Raw genomic sequence first — 14,320 nt, 5'->3', positions numbered from 1 at the left:
TGTTGTTTTTAAAATTTTGAATAAAAAAACTGTAATTTTTGTTTTGTATGTTTTTTTTTAAAATTTTGATCATGTATGTTATCAAATATAAGTTTAGTATTTTATCATTGATTTTTTCCCCAATTTTAGCTTTTTTTCACATGATGTTGACGTGGGCTAATGTAACGTAGAAATATACAGAACTCATCCATAAAAAAACTAAAATTATAAAAAATTGAAAAATACAAAATTAGAAATGAAAGTTGTTGTCATAAAAGACCAAAATCACAAAAAATGTTGGTTTAATATATAAAAATATTTAAAAGAAATATCCATATCCAAAAAAAAAAAAATACAGTTGTCTATGCATAAACAAGTATCTATTTATTATTAGAGCAATGCTATATACATCTATCTTTGTACAATACAAAAAAATTCAATACAAAAATTCAATTTATCAAAATCTCACTATATATTGAATACAAAATTTCACGATATAACAATAAAATCGCACGATATAATGATTGTAAATATCGCTGTAACGATATATTGGTTATATAAAAAAAGAATGATGTTGAAAAATAAGATTACCGAACAAAATCGTTATTTTATTTAAGAACAAATCAAATCTCTTTCTCTTAAGTATTTTGTGAAATGATATGTGAGACTGTTTAATGGATTTATATTTATAATATTATTAAATTATTAATAAATATTTTAAAAAATAATATTTTTGAAATTTAAATTAATATTTTTTTTTATGAGCATATATGTTCAAGATGTTATCCATTGTCCAAAACCAATGGCCGTTGCTCCCTCTCCCAAGCTAGCATGCTCCGTCGTATCCAGAACCGGAGAGGATTTCGAGGTTGGCTTCCGGATAGAAGCCGCCACCCAATCGTTTCTGCGAGTTACAATCTCATCAATGGCCGCTCCTTCCACTCTATACAACGTTCTTCTTCCAGCTCGGGGCAATATGATCTTCTTCAAGGGCGCTTCGGCGCGCCGGCCGGACTCTCATCTCGGTTCAGCTGGTGTTTCAACTCGGTTAACTCGCCGTTTCTCAGGTCGTACCTTTCGCGTCTCTGCTGCGGAGGAACAACCTAACTCTTCAGGTCTCTTATTCTGTACACATTTACGTGTGTGAGTGCGCTGATGCAGTGTGATTTTGTTTCGATGAAATTAGGTGCATTTTGGGGATAGATTGAAATGTTATAGTGTTGATGCTGCAAGTAATAGTTTTTGTTTGTTTGTTTTTAATCTACGACTTTGTATATGAAGAAATAATGAATTTACAGAGTTTGAGTTGAAATCAATTTATGTATATTACTCTTTAAATGTATTGGCTTCTTTTTCATTTCTCAGCCCAGGATCTCGAGAATGTGGTGATTATAGGATCAGGTCCTGCAGGGTACACAGCAGCGATATATGCTGCTCGAGCTAATTTGAAGCCTGTGGTGTTTGAGGGATACCAAGTAGGTGGTGTTCCCGGGGGGCAATTGATGACCACTACTGAGGTGGAAAATTTTCCCGGTTTTCCAGATGGAATAACTGGTCCAGACTTAATGGATAGGTATAATATATCTGGCCTTCGTTGGCCCTTACTGATATTCTCATTACGTGCTTTGAACGAAAGAAGATTGATGTTTTGGTTACCCTCATTTGACTAGGATGCGAAAGCAAGCTGAGCGTTGGGGAGCTGAACTGTTTCAAGAAGATGTGGAATTCGTTGACGTGAATAACAGACCTTTTACTGTGAAAAGTAGTGAGCGCAAGGTGATACTTTCTTGCAGTGGATAGTATCTTGAATAAACCAGCATTAACCATTGCAATAGTTGGACGAAAAGTTCATCTTGGCATGAAATTGAGGGCATTATGCTTTTACATATGTGATCTGTCCTGCGTGATACTTGATGTAAAATAGAAATATGAGGCTCTCACATGAAGTTTTCTTTTTAACTTTTGATAAATATGATTCTTATGTTGTGATTTAGTATTTTCGCTATTTTAACGCCTTCAATGTCCACAGTGTGTGGGCGAGGATCCATAGCATTTCAAATATAGGTTGCGTCATCATGTTGCTCATAACAATTGGATCATCATGATATTACCATGCTATTTTCTGGAGTAGTTCAGACAATTGCATTACTTTATCCTTATGGCATTACTTTATCCACCTGTTGAAGTTTTAGGCTACATACTCAATAGCCATTTCATCTGACAAATGTTTATTTTTATATTGAGTACCCTCACACTGTTAAATACAAATTTGAAGTTGCATACTCCATAAGCCCTTGTGAATGTTACGTGTCATCAGATTCAAGATTTTCTTAAGATATCTTCAATTTACCAAGTCATCATTTAAGGAGGCATGATTACCGTCTGCCTCCAGACTTAGTTGCAAATTTGGCACAAGTATTTGTACGTGATTATAAAAACTTGAACTGCACCACTGGTTGTCTAAAGAACTCCTGTTTTTCAGGTAAAATGCAACAGTATCGTATATGCTACTGGAGCAACTGCAAAGAGGCTGAGATTAACTCGAGAAGATGAATTTTGGAGTAGAGGAATAAGTGCCTGTGCAATCTGTGATGGGGCATCCCCATTGTTTAAAGGCCAAGTCCTTGCTGTGGTTGGTGGAGGTGATACAGCTACAGAGGAAGCATTATACTTGACCAAATATGCTCGACATGTCCACTTGCTTGTTCGTAAGGACCAACTGAGAGCATCAAAAGCAATGCAAGATAGGTGAGTAAGATTGCGTACTTCTGACACGTATGCTCATGTTTTTTTATTATGCTCTCGTAATGAATTAATTCAATCAATGCAATAATCTGAAAATCATTAGTGGAATATTATTTTCTCTGTTGGGAACTCTTTTTTAGTTATTCTTTCCACTTTCAAATGTCAGGATAACTTTGCAAAGAACTCTGGTTTTTTCTTCCTGCTCTTTTTGCATAAATTTTGGGTTCTCACATTAAATATATCTCCAGAATATCTCGAACCTTCTTGCTTATTCTAATTCTTATGCAGCACAAGATTAGTAATAAGGCTCTTGAACCCAGTCATACTCTCTCCTTTGCACTTTTCTGGAAATTTTATAATTAAGGTTTCTTCTTTGCATTGAATATCTATTTTATGATGGTCTTCTCTTGAAAGCTAATGACCGAAAGAAAATTAGGTTTTTCATTTATGGTTACGAGGATTCATGCTCAGTTCATCAAGTTGTCTGGTGGCTTGTTAACATATTGAGAGGTGTAAAACGGCAGTTCTATATTTTCCACCTCATTGTACTCTATGTTGCACGGATACCTTAAATTTTTTTTTTTGAAGTATCGGATACGGATACGACGCCTGGATACGCGTGTCGGATACCTCAAAATCCGTGTCGTTGACTTTGTTTAGGGTTGACCAGCCGGATACGTTTTGGACAAGGCGTGGATACGTTTTTCGGATACGTTTGGGCAAAATTGCAAATATTTAAAAGTTTTAGGGGTTAATTAAAAAAATTAAAATTTCTAATGACTAAAAGGAAAATAATTTAAAATAAATTGGGCTGGGTTTTTAAATCCCTAAATACATTTGTCAGTCTCTTTCATTCTATTCCTGCTCAAAATATTACATCTATCTTTGTAATTTTTACATCTATCTCTATACATTTATCCGTTTCTTTCATTCTATTTCTACTCAAAATATTACATCTATCTTTATAATATTACATATATCTCTATAATTTTTACATCTATCTCTATACATTTGTTCGTTTTTTTCATTCTATTTATGCTCGAAATATTACGTCAATCTCTATAATTTTTACATCTATCTCTATACATTTGTTTATCTCTTTAATTCTATTTCTGCTCAAAATATTACATCTATCCCTAAATAATATTTTGTACTTAAGATATTATGATTAATGAAATATTACATCTATCTCTATAATTTTTACTTTTCAATACTAAATTTATATAAATATAAATATATATAATATTTATATATATTTTAATGATTGTCGTATCCTAGCCGTATCGTGTCATATATTTTCAAAATTTGACGTGTCGCCGTATCCGTATCCGTATCGTATTCGATACGATACTCGTATCCGTATCCATACAACATAGATGGTACTAATTCTGCCTTCTATACAACGAATTTAAATAATCAAAACTTCTTTGTAAGTGAAATAAACTTTTCCTTATTTTTTTCATATTTGTTGAAGTCTGCAATGACTGTTGTTAAACCAGACTTCTGAGATTTGCAACTTCATGAAGAAAGATCTATTGATCTCTATGAAGAATACAAATCTGCGTTTCATTTTGACTTATATAGCTCTATCTCTTTGACATTGAGTTGTAGAGCCTTGAATTTGATGATGTATCTTTTTTATTCTGATCTTTCCTTAGCTTAGCCATTGTTGGTTAATGCTTCCTGATTGTACCAAAAAGTGGAAATAATGATGTTGATAGCTTATCTGGTCATAACTATTGACTATCTCCTCTTGATTTTGGTGGAATTATGATGTATACATGGGCTGTACGTTTACATGTTTTATTTATTAGATTTTCTACCAACTAATTGAATTTTCTTCATGTCTTCCATGTATGTTTTTTCTTGACTTTGTTTCAGGTCCCTGAATGTTTGCTTAACAGGTTGATTATGGCGAATGTTTCAGAATATTTAACAACCCAAATGTCACCGTCCATTTCAATACTGAAACTGTGGATGTTGTCAGCAACACAAAAGGGCAGATGTCGGGCATATTGATCAGAAAAGTCAATACTAAAGAAGAATCAGCTTTAGACGCAAAAGGATTGTTTTATGGAATAGGTCATTCGCCAAATAGCCAGTTGTTGGAAGGACAAGTTGATCTTGATGCCGCAGGCTATATTTTGGTTGATGACGGTTCTGCAAATACTTCGGTCGAAGGTGTATTTGTGCTGGAGATGTGCAGGTAAAATATGATCAAGAATATTTATTTCCCTGCATCATTTCGGTGTGAGTAATCTTTCCATACTATTTATGCTTATTTGTGACAATTGTTCTTTGTAATTTGACCTAGCACTTAATCTATATTTACATACTCGGAAAAAAACTACAGGTCTCAGTGCCCCGACACATGCCTGAGTCATTATCCCCCAAATCATCCATGGGTCAATTTAATGCTGGATTATCCAGTTAAGGATCGTTTTCCCATTTTGTGTTTTTTCTCCTAATAAAATATCTCTAGTGAGTTTAATCTGGCTCTGCAGGTCATTGAGAACTCTTGTTTGTAAGTTCTGTGCCAGTGTCTTTTGTGTATCGTTCATTTTCTACCCTGTGACATGCATTGCAAAATGTTGGACATGTTTTTTTTTTTAATGGCAAATTGGATATGCTATGGAACTTCTTCATAATAGAGTTTGTGAGTTGTATAATATAAAATATTTTCCATGTGATCTGCCTGATCGAGACCAAGTATCTGCAACAAGGATTTCTTAGTTTGAGTTTTACAATTTTTTCTTCAGTTTCATTCATCTTAGTTATGCGGCTCTTGTTTCTGTTTTAGTGTCACAATTTTGTTATTTGTGACTAGGATCATGAATGGAGACAAGCCGTAACGGCAGCTGGATCAGGATGTGTTGCAGCTTTATCAGTGGAAAGATATCTTACAACCAAAGGTCTGCTGATCGAATTTCACCAGGTGAGTGAAATTGTTTGGATCTGCTAATTGAGAATGTGTCCATCTGAACAAACTTCCCATGCACAAAAAAACACCGACATTTGTAAGAATGCTTCCAATTCTGGCAGTTTATAAGCTACCTTCTGCAGATAATTTAAGGTTCCATGGACCATATCCATCTTAAAATCGACTTGTGTAAATAAACGTGGTTTTAACAATCTTGTGCTAAGTCATTGGAATTGCAAAAGGACAAATTGAGAATCGGTTATTTGGGTTGCAATTGTAAAATTTAAATGTGACGAATAATATATTGTTTCTATCTGTTGCACTTTTGTAGCCGGCCACTGAAGAGGTTAAGAAAGAACTTACTGACAGAGATGTAATAGAAGGTTTTGATATGACACTCACAAAGCACAAGGGCCAGGTATGAGACTCAGGTCCACAAGCTTCTAAAGTCATCCTGCTCATTGAAGTTAATATTGTAATTTGTAAGTAATTTTCCCAATGCAGTATGCTTTACGTAAGTTGTATCATGAAAGCCAAAGAATTGTCTGCGTGCTATACACAGCACCTACATGTGGTCCTTGTCGGACATTGAAACCAATTCTTAGCAAGGTGAGTCATTCAGTTCAGCATGAGAAGAAACTCTCTCAATTATGCATCCATTTTTCATCAAGTAATTATTTATGTACCTTTTTACATTCGCAGTTTTCTGATTCTCTATTTACAGCTAATATTTGGTTTTGTTATTAGAGTTTTCTTATAATATTTAATAAAAAATATGTTGGCCTGTATGATTTATTATGCTTTATTTTTTTAGGTGAGATTTGGTACCATTTTGTTACCTGTAAGCATACATATGATATAAAAAAGTTCTACTTTAAAAAGTAATGATTATACAGGGGTTAATATTTCCTCGCATCACCTTCATTCAGTTGTCATAATTATGTCCAAAATAATAGAATCTGAACAATGCTGGACACTACCAAAGCCAGATAACACAGAGAACTATGAAACACACAAGTTCTTATATTTGATTATAATGCACGCCTTAAAATTTTGAATCCACAGTTGTCTCTATTGATTGTTGAAGAACTGAACTGGTCTGCCAGGTAATAGATGAATTCGACCAGAGTGTCCACCTTGTCGAGATTGACATTGAGGAAGATCCAGAGATTGCGGAGGCCGTTGGAATCATGGGTACACCTTGTGTACAGTTTTTCAAGAACAAAGAAATGCTCAAGTAAGTTATATCTGATCTTCTTGTTTGAACGTTAGTCTTGCCAATATGTCATATAGCCTAGTTCGCTGCTTTATCTCTCGAAACCAGCTCGAAAGTTTTTCAAATTTTTCATCTTTTTTTATAACCCATGTTTTGCGGCCTCCACCCAAATAAATATTCGTCCACGCCCCTACTTGTCGCGCTGCATTCCTCATGCCTAGTATTTTTGCATCAACTCGATTTGATGGTATTGTAAATGAAAACGCGAGACTTATCAGTCATCATTTGCATATTCTGCATGCAGGACTGTATCGGGTGTAAAGATGAAGAAAGAGCACAGGGAATTAATAGAAGCAAACAAATGAGCGTAAGCTCTGTTACTACGCTCACCATGGGGCTTGTATTTTTGCGATGCCTTATTGCCAATTCAATTCAATTTTGACAACATTCAAGAAAGGTAGATGAATGAATATGCTTATTATTTTTGGAGGTAGTGGTGTGAATTGTACTGTACATTCAGAATTGGTCTCCCATGAGTAATAATGTTCCTATTTCTTTTTTATTTGCAGCACATGTAACATTTTTTTAAAAGTGAATTCCTCTTGAGAAATTTCGCACTATGTATTGCTATATTTTTTAAAAAAAGGCGTTTGAAATGGTTTTGATGAGACAGACGACATACTTGCATTTTCGAAAGGAATCTTGTATTTTTTCCCCTCTTACTCGACGAACTTCTCCCATATTCCATATTATCATCTCAAAGAAACTATTCACAATACATGATGGCACCCTTATAAATGGCTCTCTTACTTCACAAAGATGTCAGCCAGAAACATGAAGGACGTGAAGATTTTCAATGGAGTTGATGCGCATATTATATTGATATTTTCTTCAAAACTAAATTGCACGGTTAGTGTTTTATCATTGTATTCAAAAAATTAATATCCCCATGACTTTGACATTAGGGTGACATGATTGTGGAATATTTGATGTTGTTTATTTGATTTTGGATATTATTCCTCTGGAGATGTCCAGAATATTTGTATCTGTTTTGTTTGAGCCATATAATTTTATTTAATTGATTAAAAAAGAAGTTGAAAATCAATAGTGAGAATATTTCTAAACATGCAAATAATGATTGATCACCCAATTATGTGATATTGTCTGTCCATCTCAATTCTGGAAATCTGTGACTTGCAACAGCAAGAGTAAAAATTGTAGATTGAGAATCTGTACCTAGCCCCAGGCCACAAAACTAAAATGACACAATAGGAGTCCTTCATTTTTCATCACTAAAAGCCATTGAATCAAGACCTAGGACAGCTAAGATTCTTGAGGTCTCTTTCCTTCGCATACCACTCTGGTATTATCTTGGCAGCATGGGGGTGAAGATCTTTGTAGGCATTCTTGATAGTTCCTTCGGCAACTGTAGTGGCGATAGAGATATCTGCAGGCATAATATTTGAGATTTCTGATGGACAACACAAATACAATCAATCTCTAAAGCATGATGACAATAAAATAAATTTAGCAACAAATATAAAGTAACTCAACCAACCAGATTCAAATATTATTCAATTCCTATTTGAAATTATCAAACATGGTTGAAACTCCAACATATTCCAATATTTCCAAGAGCCGAAGTATTTTGTTAAATAACTCATAAGATTATATATATTTATTAATATTGTTATAAATATATTTAGAACTAAACAAGCTAACAAGTTTGAATAGTAATTCGAGCCTCCTTGCTTTATAAAGGCTCTATAACGACTTTGAGCTTCAAGGATGATACAAAAATTCGAACTCAAGCTCGAATATCAAATTATGAGAAGCATTCCACTTGATTCAGTACAATTACACATCTGGGTTCGATCCAATACAGGGGAATCCATGAAAACTTAGGATATGGCACCAGTTTGGAAGGGGAATTCCAATTGAAATAAAAGACGAATCAGCTTCATTAGATATGTGGTCCATTTACCAGTGAATGAGGAAAGCTTTGGAAAAAGGGGCCTTAAAACATGGCCTACACCTTGAAACTTATAAGACAACAGTATTAAACCATTCAAATACCTCGCAACGGTTTTTTTGAATCTGCAGACAATTGGTTAATCATAAAAATTATGGCCGCCGCAATTGATATAGGACTCCTCCTGCAAGTATAGAATAATGGAAGTTCCCTTGAGAATCTAAGTCATCAACAATAGAGGTTACATAAAATAGAAATTTTTTTCAGGTGATGCCACAGTTAAAATATAAACATACTAAAAAAAACCTAGAAGACCTATAACATTCATTTCATTCTGAGGCACAAAGACAAAAAAGTATCTTGGCATTTTGAAAAGAAGATAAAAATAATATTCTCATGCCCAAAATTTTTAACATTATTCAGTCCCATGTGTTAAAAGACGCCTCGGCATATATTTTTGATGAACACAATTTCAGTTCCATGTGTTCCCGAATGTTGAAATTAAAGAGACCTCAGGCATCTATTTTCTGATTAACATTGAACAATTCATTCCGGATCACTGCAGTGACAGGATGATAGGACATCGGAACAATAGAAGAATATGTAAAATTTTGACCCGAAAAGACAGAAAACCTTATATCAAAATCTCCTGACTTCTGGACAGTTTCTTGGACAGCTTTGACCTCCTCGTTGCTCATTCCAAGATTAGAGCAAAATCGTCTCTGCAAAAGCAACAAAGAACAAGATAACTCACAGATTCAAATAAAAGAATATACATCACTAAGTATAAACATCCACAGCTAAAGAACTATCTAATCCACTTAAATAACCACATATTTCCTTTAGTAAACTCACCAGATAGTCCCCTGCATGAATGGTACCCATCTCCATTGATTGACCCATTTCCACCTTCAGCTGTTTCACAATAAATTCTTTTGCTCGGCCAATTTCTTTTTTTGTAGCTCCAGCAACAATGGAGCATATTTCTAATGGAGATCCACAGGTTTTAGAGCATGTGACGCACAGGATAATAGCAAATGACAATCATCAACATGTGCAATTAAATATGGTAGCACCTTTTACAGTGCGTGGCTTGCCCTCTTGTCGACAAGCAATGTAAATACATGCTGCTACTAGAGCCTCTAAATTTCTTCCTCTTGTGCACTTTTGATCTTCCAACCTTTTATATATTTCACTAGCCCGATCCTTGATAAAGTGCCATCAATCACAAAGTTAGGATTTCAAGTCAGATGTCCTGAAAATTAATACTGCGATTGAAATAATTTTAGACAGATTGTGTTGACACTCGATACTTGTAAGCTTGAGTGGATATCAGTATTTGCTAACTTAGGCTTTTTGCATGAGTACACCAACTTTTACACAACCAAAAATCCATGTGGTTTATCTTAAGAGAAGGGTGTATATTAGCCCAAAGATAAAATGAATCGTACAATAATTGCAAGGAAGCAGTTCATCTCAACCTTTTACAGCACATCATAGCACCTCTATTTAAACTACTTAGCGGAATTACATTTGCCCGCATAAGGCAACACTCCATCCCAACCATTACAGAATATCATAGCACCTCTATTTTAACAATGTACGATGAACAAATGTGTCTTGCACCAATCCTAGCATTCCAATCCCTTACCCAAAAAAGTAAACACAGACAAGAAAAAAGCCGCACGCGTGTAAGCTCACGAACAAAAGGAAAATGAACTATAGATAGAAAGATAATGCGTATAGACATGAAATGTGGAAAAGGCAAGTAATGGGATTTGATAAGTTGATCTTCAATCAACGAAGTATGCATAGAGTACACTACAGATTCAAGAAAATCAGGGCGCGGCGCAAATCCACGTACCTTAATGGTTGTGACCAGGCTCAACCTAAAACAGGCAAAAAAACGTTGAACTTAGTTGTATTCGCGCTTATAATTATAAAATAGATTATAATTCAAAAAATGAAATGAAACCAAGAAACAAGTTCGCTTGCAAAGGTATCAACTAGTATAGGAGTTGGCACTTTCATGGGAAGAAAATCCCAAACTAAGAAACAAGTTCGCTTGCAAAGGTATCAACTAGTATAGGAGTTGGCACTTTCATGGGAAGAAAATCCCAAACTAACAGATTAGTTAACACCGAAACTATCATACAAAGATAATCACAACATAATTTCCTTTTGTAAATGGAAAAACATATTTTGAACATAAATAAACATCACAATCAGCTGGCTGGTAACTATAATACCTACAACTCCTAAAAACCGGGCAAAACCTAAACATGTATTCGCACAAATGCACCAATCAATGCTTCATATTCACATCGTTTATGAATCAAACCATCTGAAAAAGACAGTCTTGATCATACAATCTTACAACCACATCTCATCAAACTGTTTCCCAAACAAAATAAAATCTTTTAGATTAATGTTTAAGTTCACCCCGCACAAAAATTCCTCAGAAATTTCACATAACACTAAACAAAAACATCCAAAAAGATATATAATCATGGGCACAACACTCAGCCACACACCTATCAGCCATATTAGATATAGTCTTAAAGGCCAACACAATAGCCCTGTCCGGATCACCTCCCCGGTTCTGCAACCGGGCCAGCGACGCATCAGCCGCCGACCCATTACCACCCCGAGATATAACCGTCGAAAGCGCCGCGTCCGACAGAAGAGGGTTAACTGGCCCGCCAACACGGTTCGGGTCGTGATCGCCGGATTCATCCGCAAAGGTTCTCCACTCAGAAGTCTCATCAATGGAACGAGATTCGAGAACAAGCCCACACTCGGAGCACACGGTGTCCCCGGCAGAGTGATCAAACACCACCTCCGTATTCCTCTTGCAATCGGTACAGTACGTATCCGACATCCTATACGGGTCTAGAAATCGAGAAACTCGATATCAAAACCGAGTTTTTGTGGGTTTAGGGGGGATTTCTTCACAGCTCCCTCTCTCTTTCTCTGTAATCCTTCTGTAGAGAAGGAGAGAAGAAAAAGGGAACTCTCCGATGTGGCGAAAGGGGGTATATATAGAGAAAAAGGAGGTGAATTTGGGGTCGGTGAAGAAGCGCTGTCGGGCCGGGCCCACTCACAACCTGACAATGTCCAATATTGCACATGTTTTCTGCATGCCTGTCTACTTTTTTATTTTAAAAAAAATTTAATGAAATAAACATATATTTAATAATATATAAATATAAATATAAATATAAATATAAATATAAATATAAATATAAATATAAATAAACAACTTCTTTCCCTCATTTTTTTAATCTATCAATATTATTTTTGTTTTTTAAAAAATATTATTAATTTTTTTATTCAAAAAATTTATGTGAAATCGTGTCACGCAGCGATTTTTTCAGTCCTTATCTTCCACCTATTCAACTTTAAAAAATAGTATTACATTTTTTGTCAAAAATATTATTTTTCATGATATCTATGGATTAGGTATACATGTTTCATTTTTTTAGATATCGACTTTCGACTAGTTCATAGTCATCTACCGGTACTTGTCGATTCAAATATACAAGAATAGATTCAAATATACAAGAATAGACCTGTGCGACTGTTTGACAAGTGACATGCTCATTTTTGTTTAGTTTCAAAATATTATTTTAGAATCTTTTTGTTTTGATAATACTTGGCTATCATAAAGTACTTCATTCCCAAATTTATAGATTTTATGAATAATATACTCTCCTGAATTTATGGAGAGATGAAGTAAAAAAATATCATCCTTTTCTTTTAGCTTTGATATTCACATTTTTTTAGCCATTGTTATTTTAATATGTGAAAACAATATTTATTTACTATATTTTTTTTAAAAAAAAACTTAAAAAAAGAGAGAGAATTTGACCAAAGTACTCGGTTTGGCCCAGTCCGTAGATTGTTGTTTAAAGCCCGCCTTATCATATAACCTGTGTGAGGCCCAATAGATATTGGGCTCTCAGTTGGTATTTATCATATGGGCCAAAATCAAAGCCCTTGACAGATGATTTCTTTAACTTATTGGGCTCAAATTATCGAACTGGGTGAAGAAATTGGATTAGCAGAATTGCAAATTGCACCTACTCGTAAAGTGCACATTACATCAGCAATTAAAAAAATGAGACAAAACATCAAAACATAGAATGTCGATTTTCCAAATCCTCGAAGTTTTTGTTTTCCAATTTATCAACACAGATTTCCACCATTATATATAAGATCAACTGTGTATCCATAACTTTTGAGGGTTATTACAACAATCCAAGAGCATCGTATGTCGATTTTTCGATAATTACTCCCCGAGATTTTTAAATTTTAGTCTAAGCTTAATTTTTTTGAGCCACTTTTAGCCGGCCCCTAACGATAGATAGGAATTAGTTTGAGGTTGAGCTCTTCTCAAGACATGGTTCAAATTTGAAGTCGATTTATCTGTTGAGAACTTATTTATCGAACTCTATTATAGCCTTTAACTGTACACTACAACAAAAATGGTCGCAGCGCGCAAATTCTCTTTCAGCGGTGCACATTGCACGCTGCACAACTGCAAGCTGTTGAAAGTTCAAGATTATCGGCGGCGTACATGTGCACGCTGTTAATACTATTATTCGCGGTGTGCATATGCACGACGTTAATACGATTATCCGCGACGTGCAATGTACGCCGTAAATATTCATTCTAAAATTTCAAAAATTAGCGACGGTTACCAAATCCGTCGCTAATATAGCGGCGACAATACTCATGATTTTAGCCAACACTTAAAATTAACCAAAAATAAAAACGAAAAAATGTACTCTAAATCAAAACTAAAATCGAGAAAAAAATTTTAAGTGGTGTGAGTGAAATGGATTGAAAATGCGGATATTTATAGACAATTTGCGACAGTTTTCGGTATTAGCGACGGTAATTTTGTTAATTGTCGCTAATAGCGACGGTTAAATAAAGCGACGTTTTTTTATTAAACCGTCGCCGATTTGAATTTAGCGACGGTTTTGAAAAACTGTCGCTACATTTAACGACAGTTTTAATAAAACCGTCGCTAAATTTAAAAATTTTCTACAACATTTTTCGCGGCGTGCATTATGTATGCCGTGAATAATAATATTGACGGCATGCGATTAATGTACGCCGTTAATGTCAAGACACGATTTTTTTAAAAAAAATGATTTATTATTAACAGCGCACATAAACATGCACGCTGTTAATAATACTATTTACAGCGTGCCTTTATTGTGCGCTGCGAAAATTGCATAGGTTATCCGCAGCGTGCTTTTACTGCACGCCGTTAATAATACTATCCTCAGCGTACTTTTACTGCACGCCGTTATTTATGTCAAGTGCAACAATATTAACAGCGCACGTATGAGTGCAAGCCGTTAATAATACTATCCGCAGCTTGCATTAAGCTTTTAATGCACGCTGTTGATGACGTGCTGCGGAAAATCATTTTTCTTGTAGTGGTAGTTGTGGTCAATCATACATGTTTGTTATT

General features: G+C 34.8%; 1 protein-coding gene and 1 pseudogene across 1 annotated transcript; one reads left to right on the top strand and one right to left on the bottom strand.

Annotated features, from left to right (window-relative positions):
• The first annotated feature begins 757 nt into the window (after positions 1-757).
• Positions 758-7,528, top strand: LOC140983108 (thioredoxin reductase NTRC-like; annotated as a pseudogene).
• Positions 7,529-7,988: 460 nt separating this feature from the next.
• LOC140983118 (transcription initiation factor IIB-2-like) lies at positions 7,989-11,846 on the bottom strand. The gene is made up of 7 exons (XM_073450035.1): positions 11,367-11,846; positions 10,697-10,721; positions 9,909-10,038; positions 9,688-9,818; positions 9,466-9,554; positions 8,937-9,016; positions 7,989-8,307 (listed from the first exon to the last, which is right to left on the bottom strand). The coding sequence occupies exons 1-7, from the start codon at positions 11,711-11,713 to the stop codon at positions 8,168-8,170; spliced, it is 942 nt and encodes a 313-aa protein (XP_073306136.1). The 5' UTR covers positions 11,714-11,846; the 3' UTR covers positions 7,989-8,167.
• Positions 11,847-14,320: the final 2,474 nt, after the last annotated feature.

This window comes from Primulina huaijiensis, chromosome 1, assembly GCF_012295235.1.
Source record: "Primulina huaijiensis isolate GDHJ02 chromosome 1, ASM1229523v2, whole genome shotgun sequence".
Classification (NCBI taxonomy): Eukaryota; Viridiplantae; Streptophyta; class Magnoliopsida; order Lamiales; family Gesneriaceae; genus Primulina; species Primulina huaijiensis.
The sequence above is the reverse complement of the archived record's forward strand: the minus strand, read 5'-3'. Positions and strand labels throughout refer to the sequence as shown.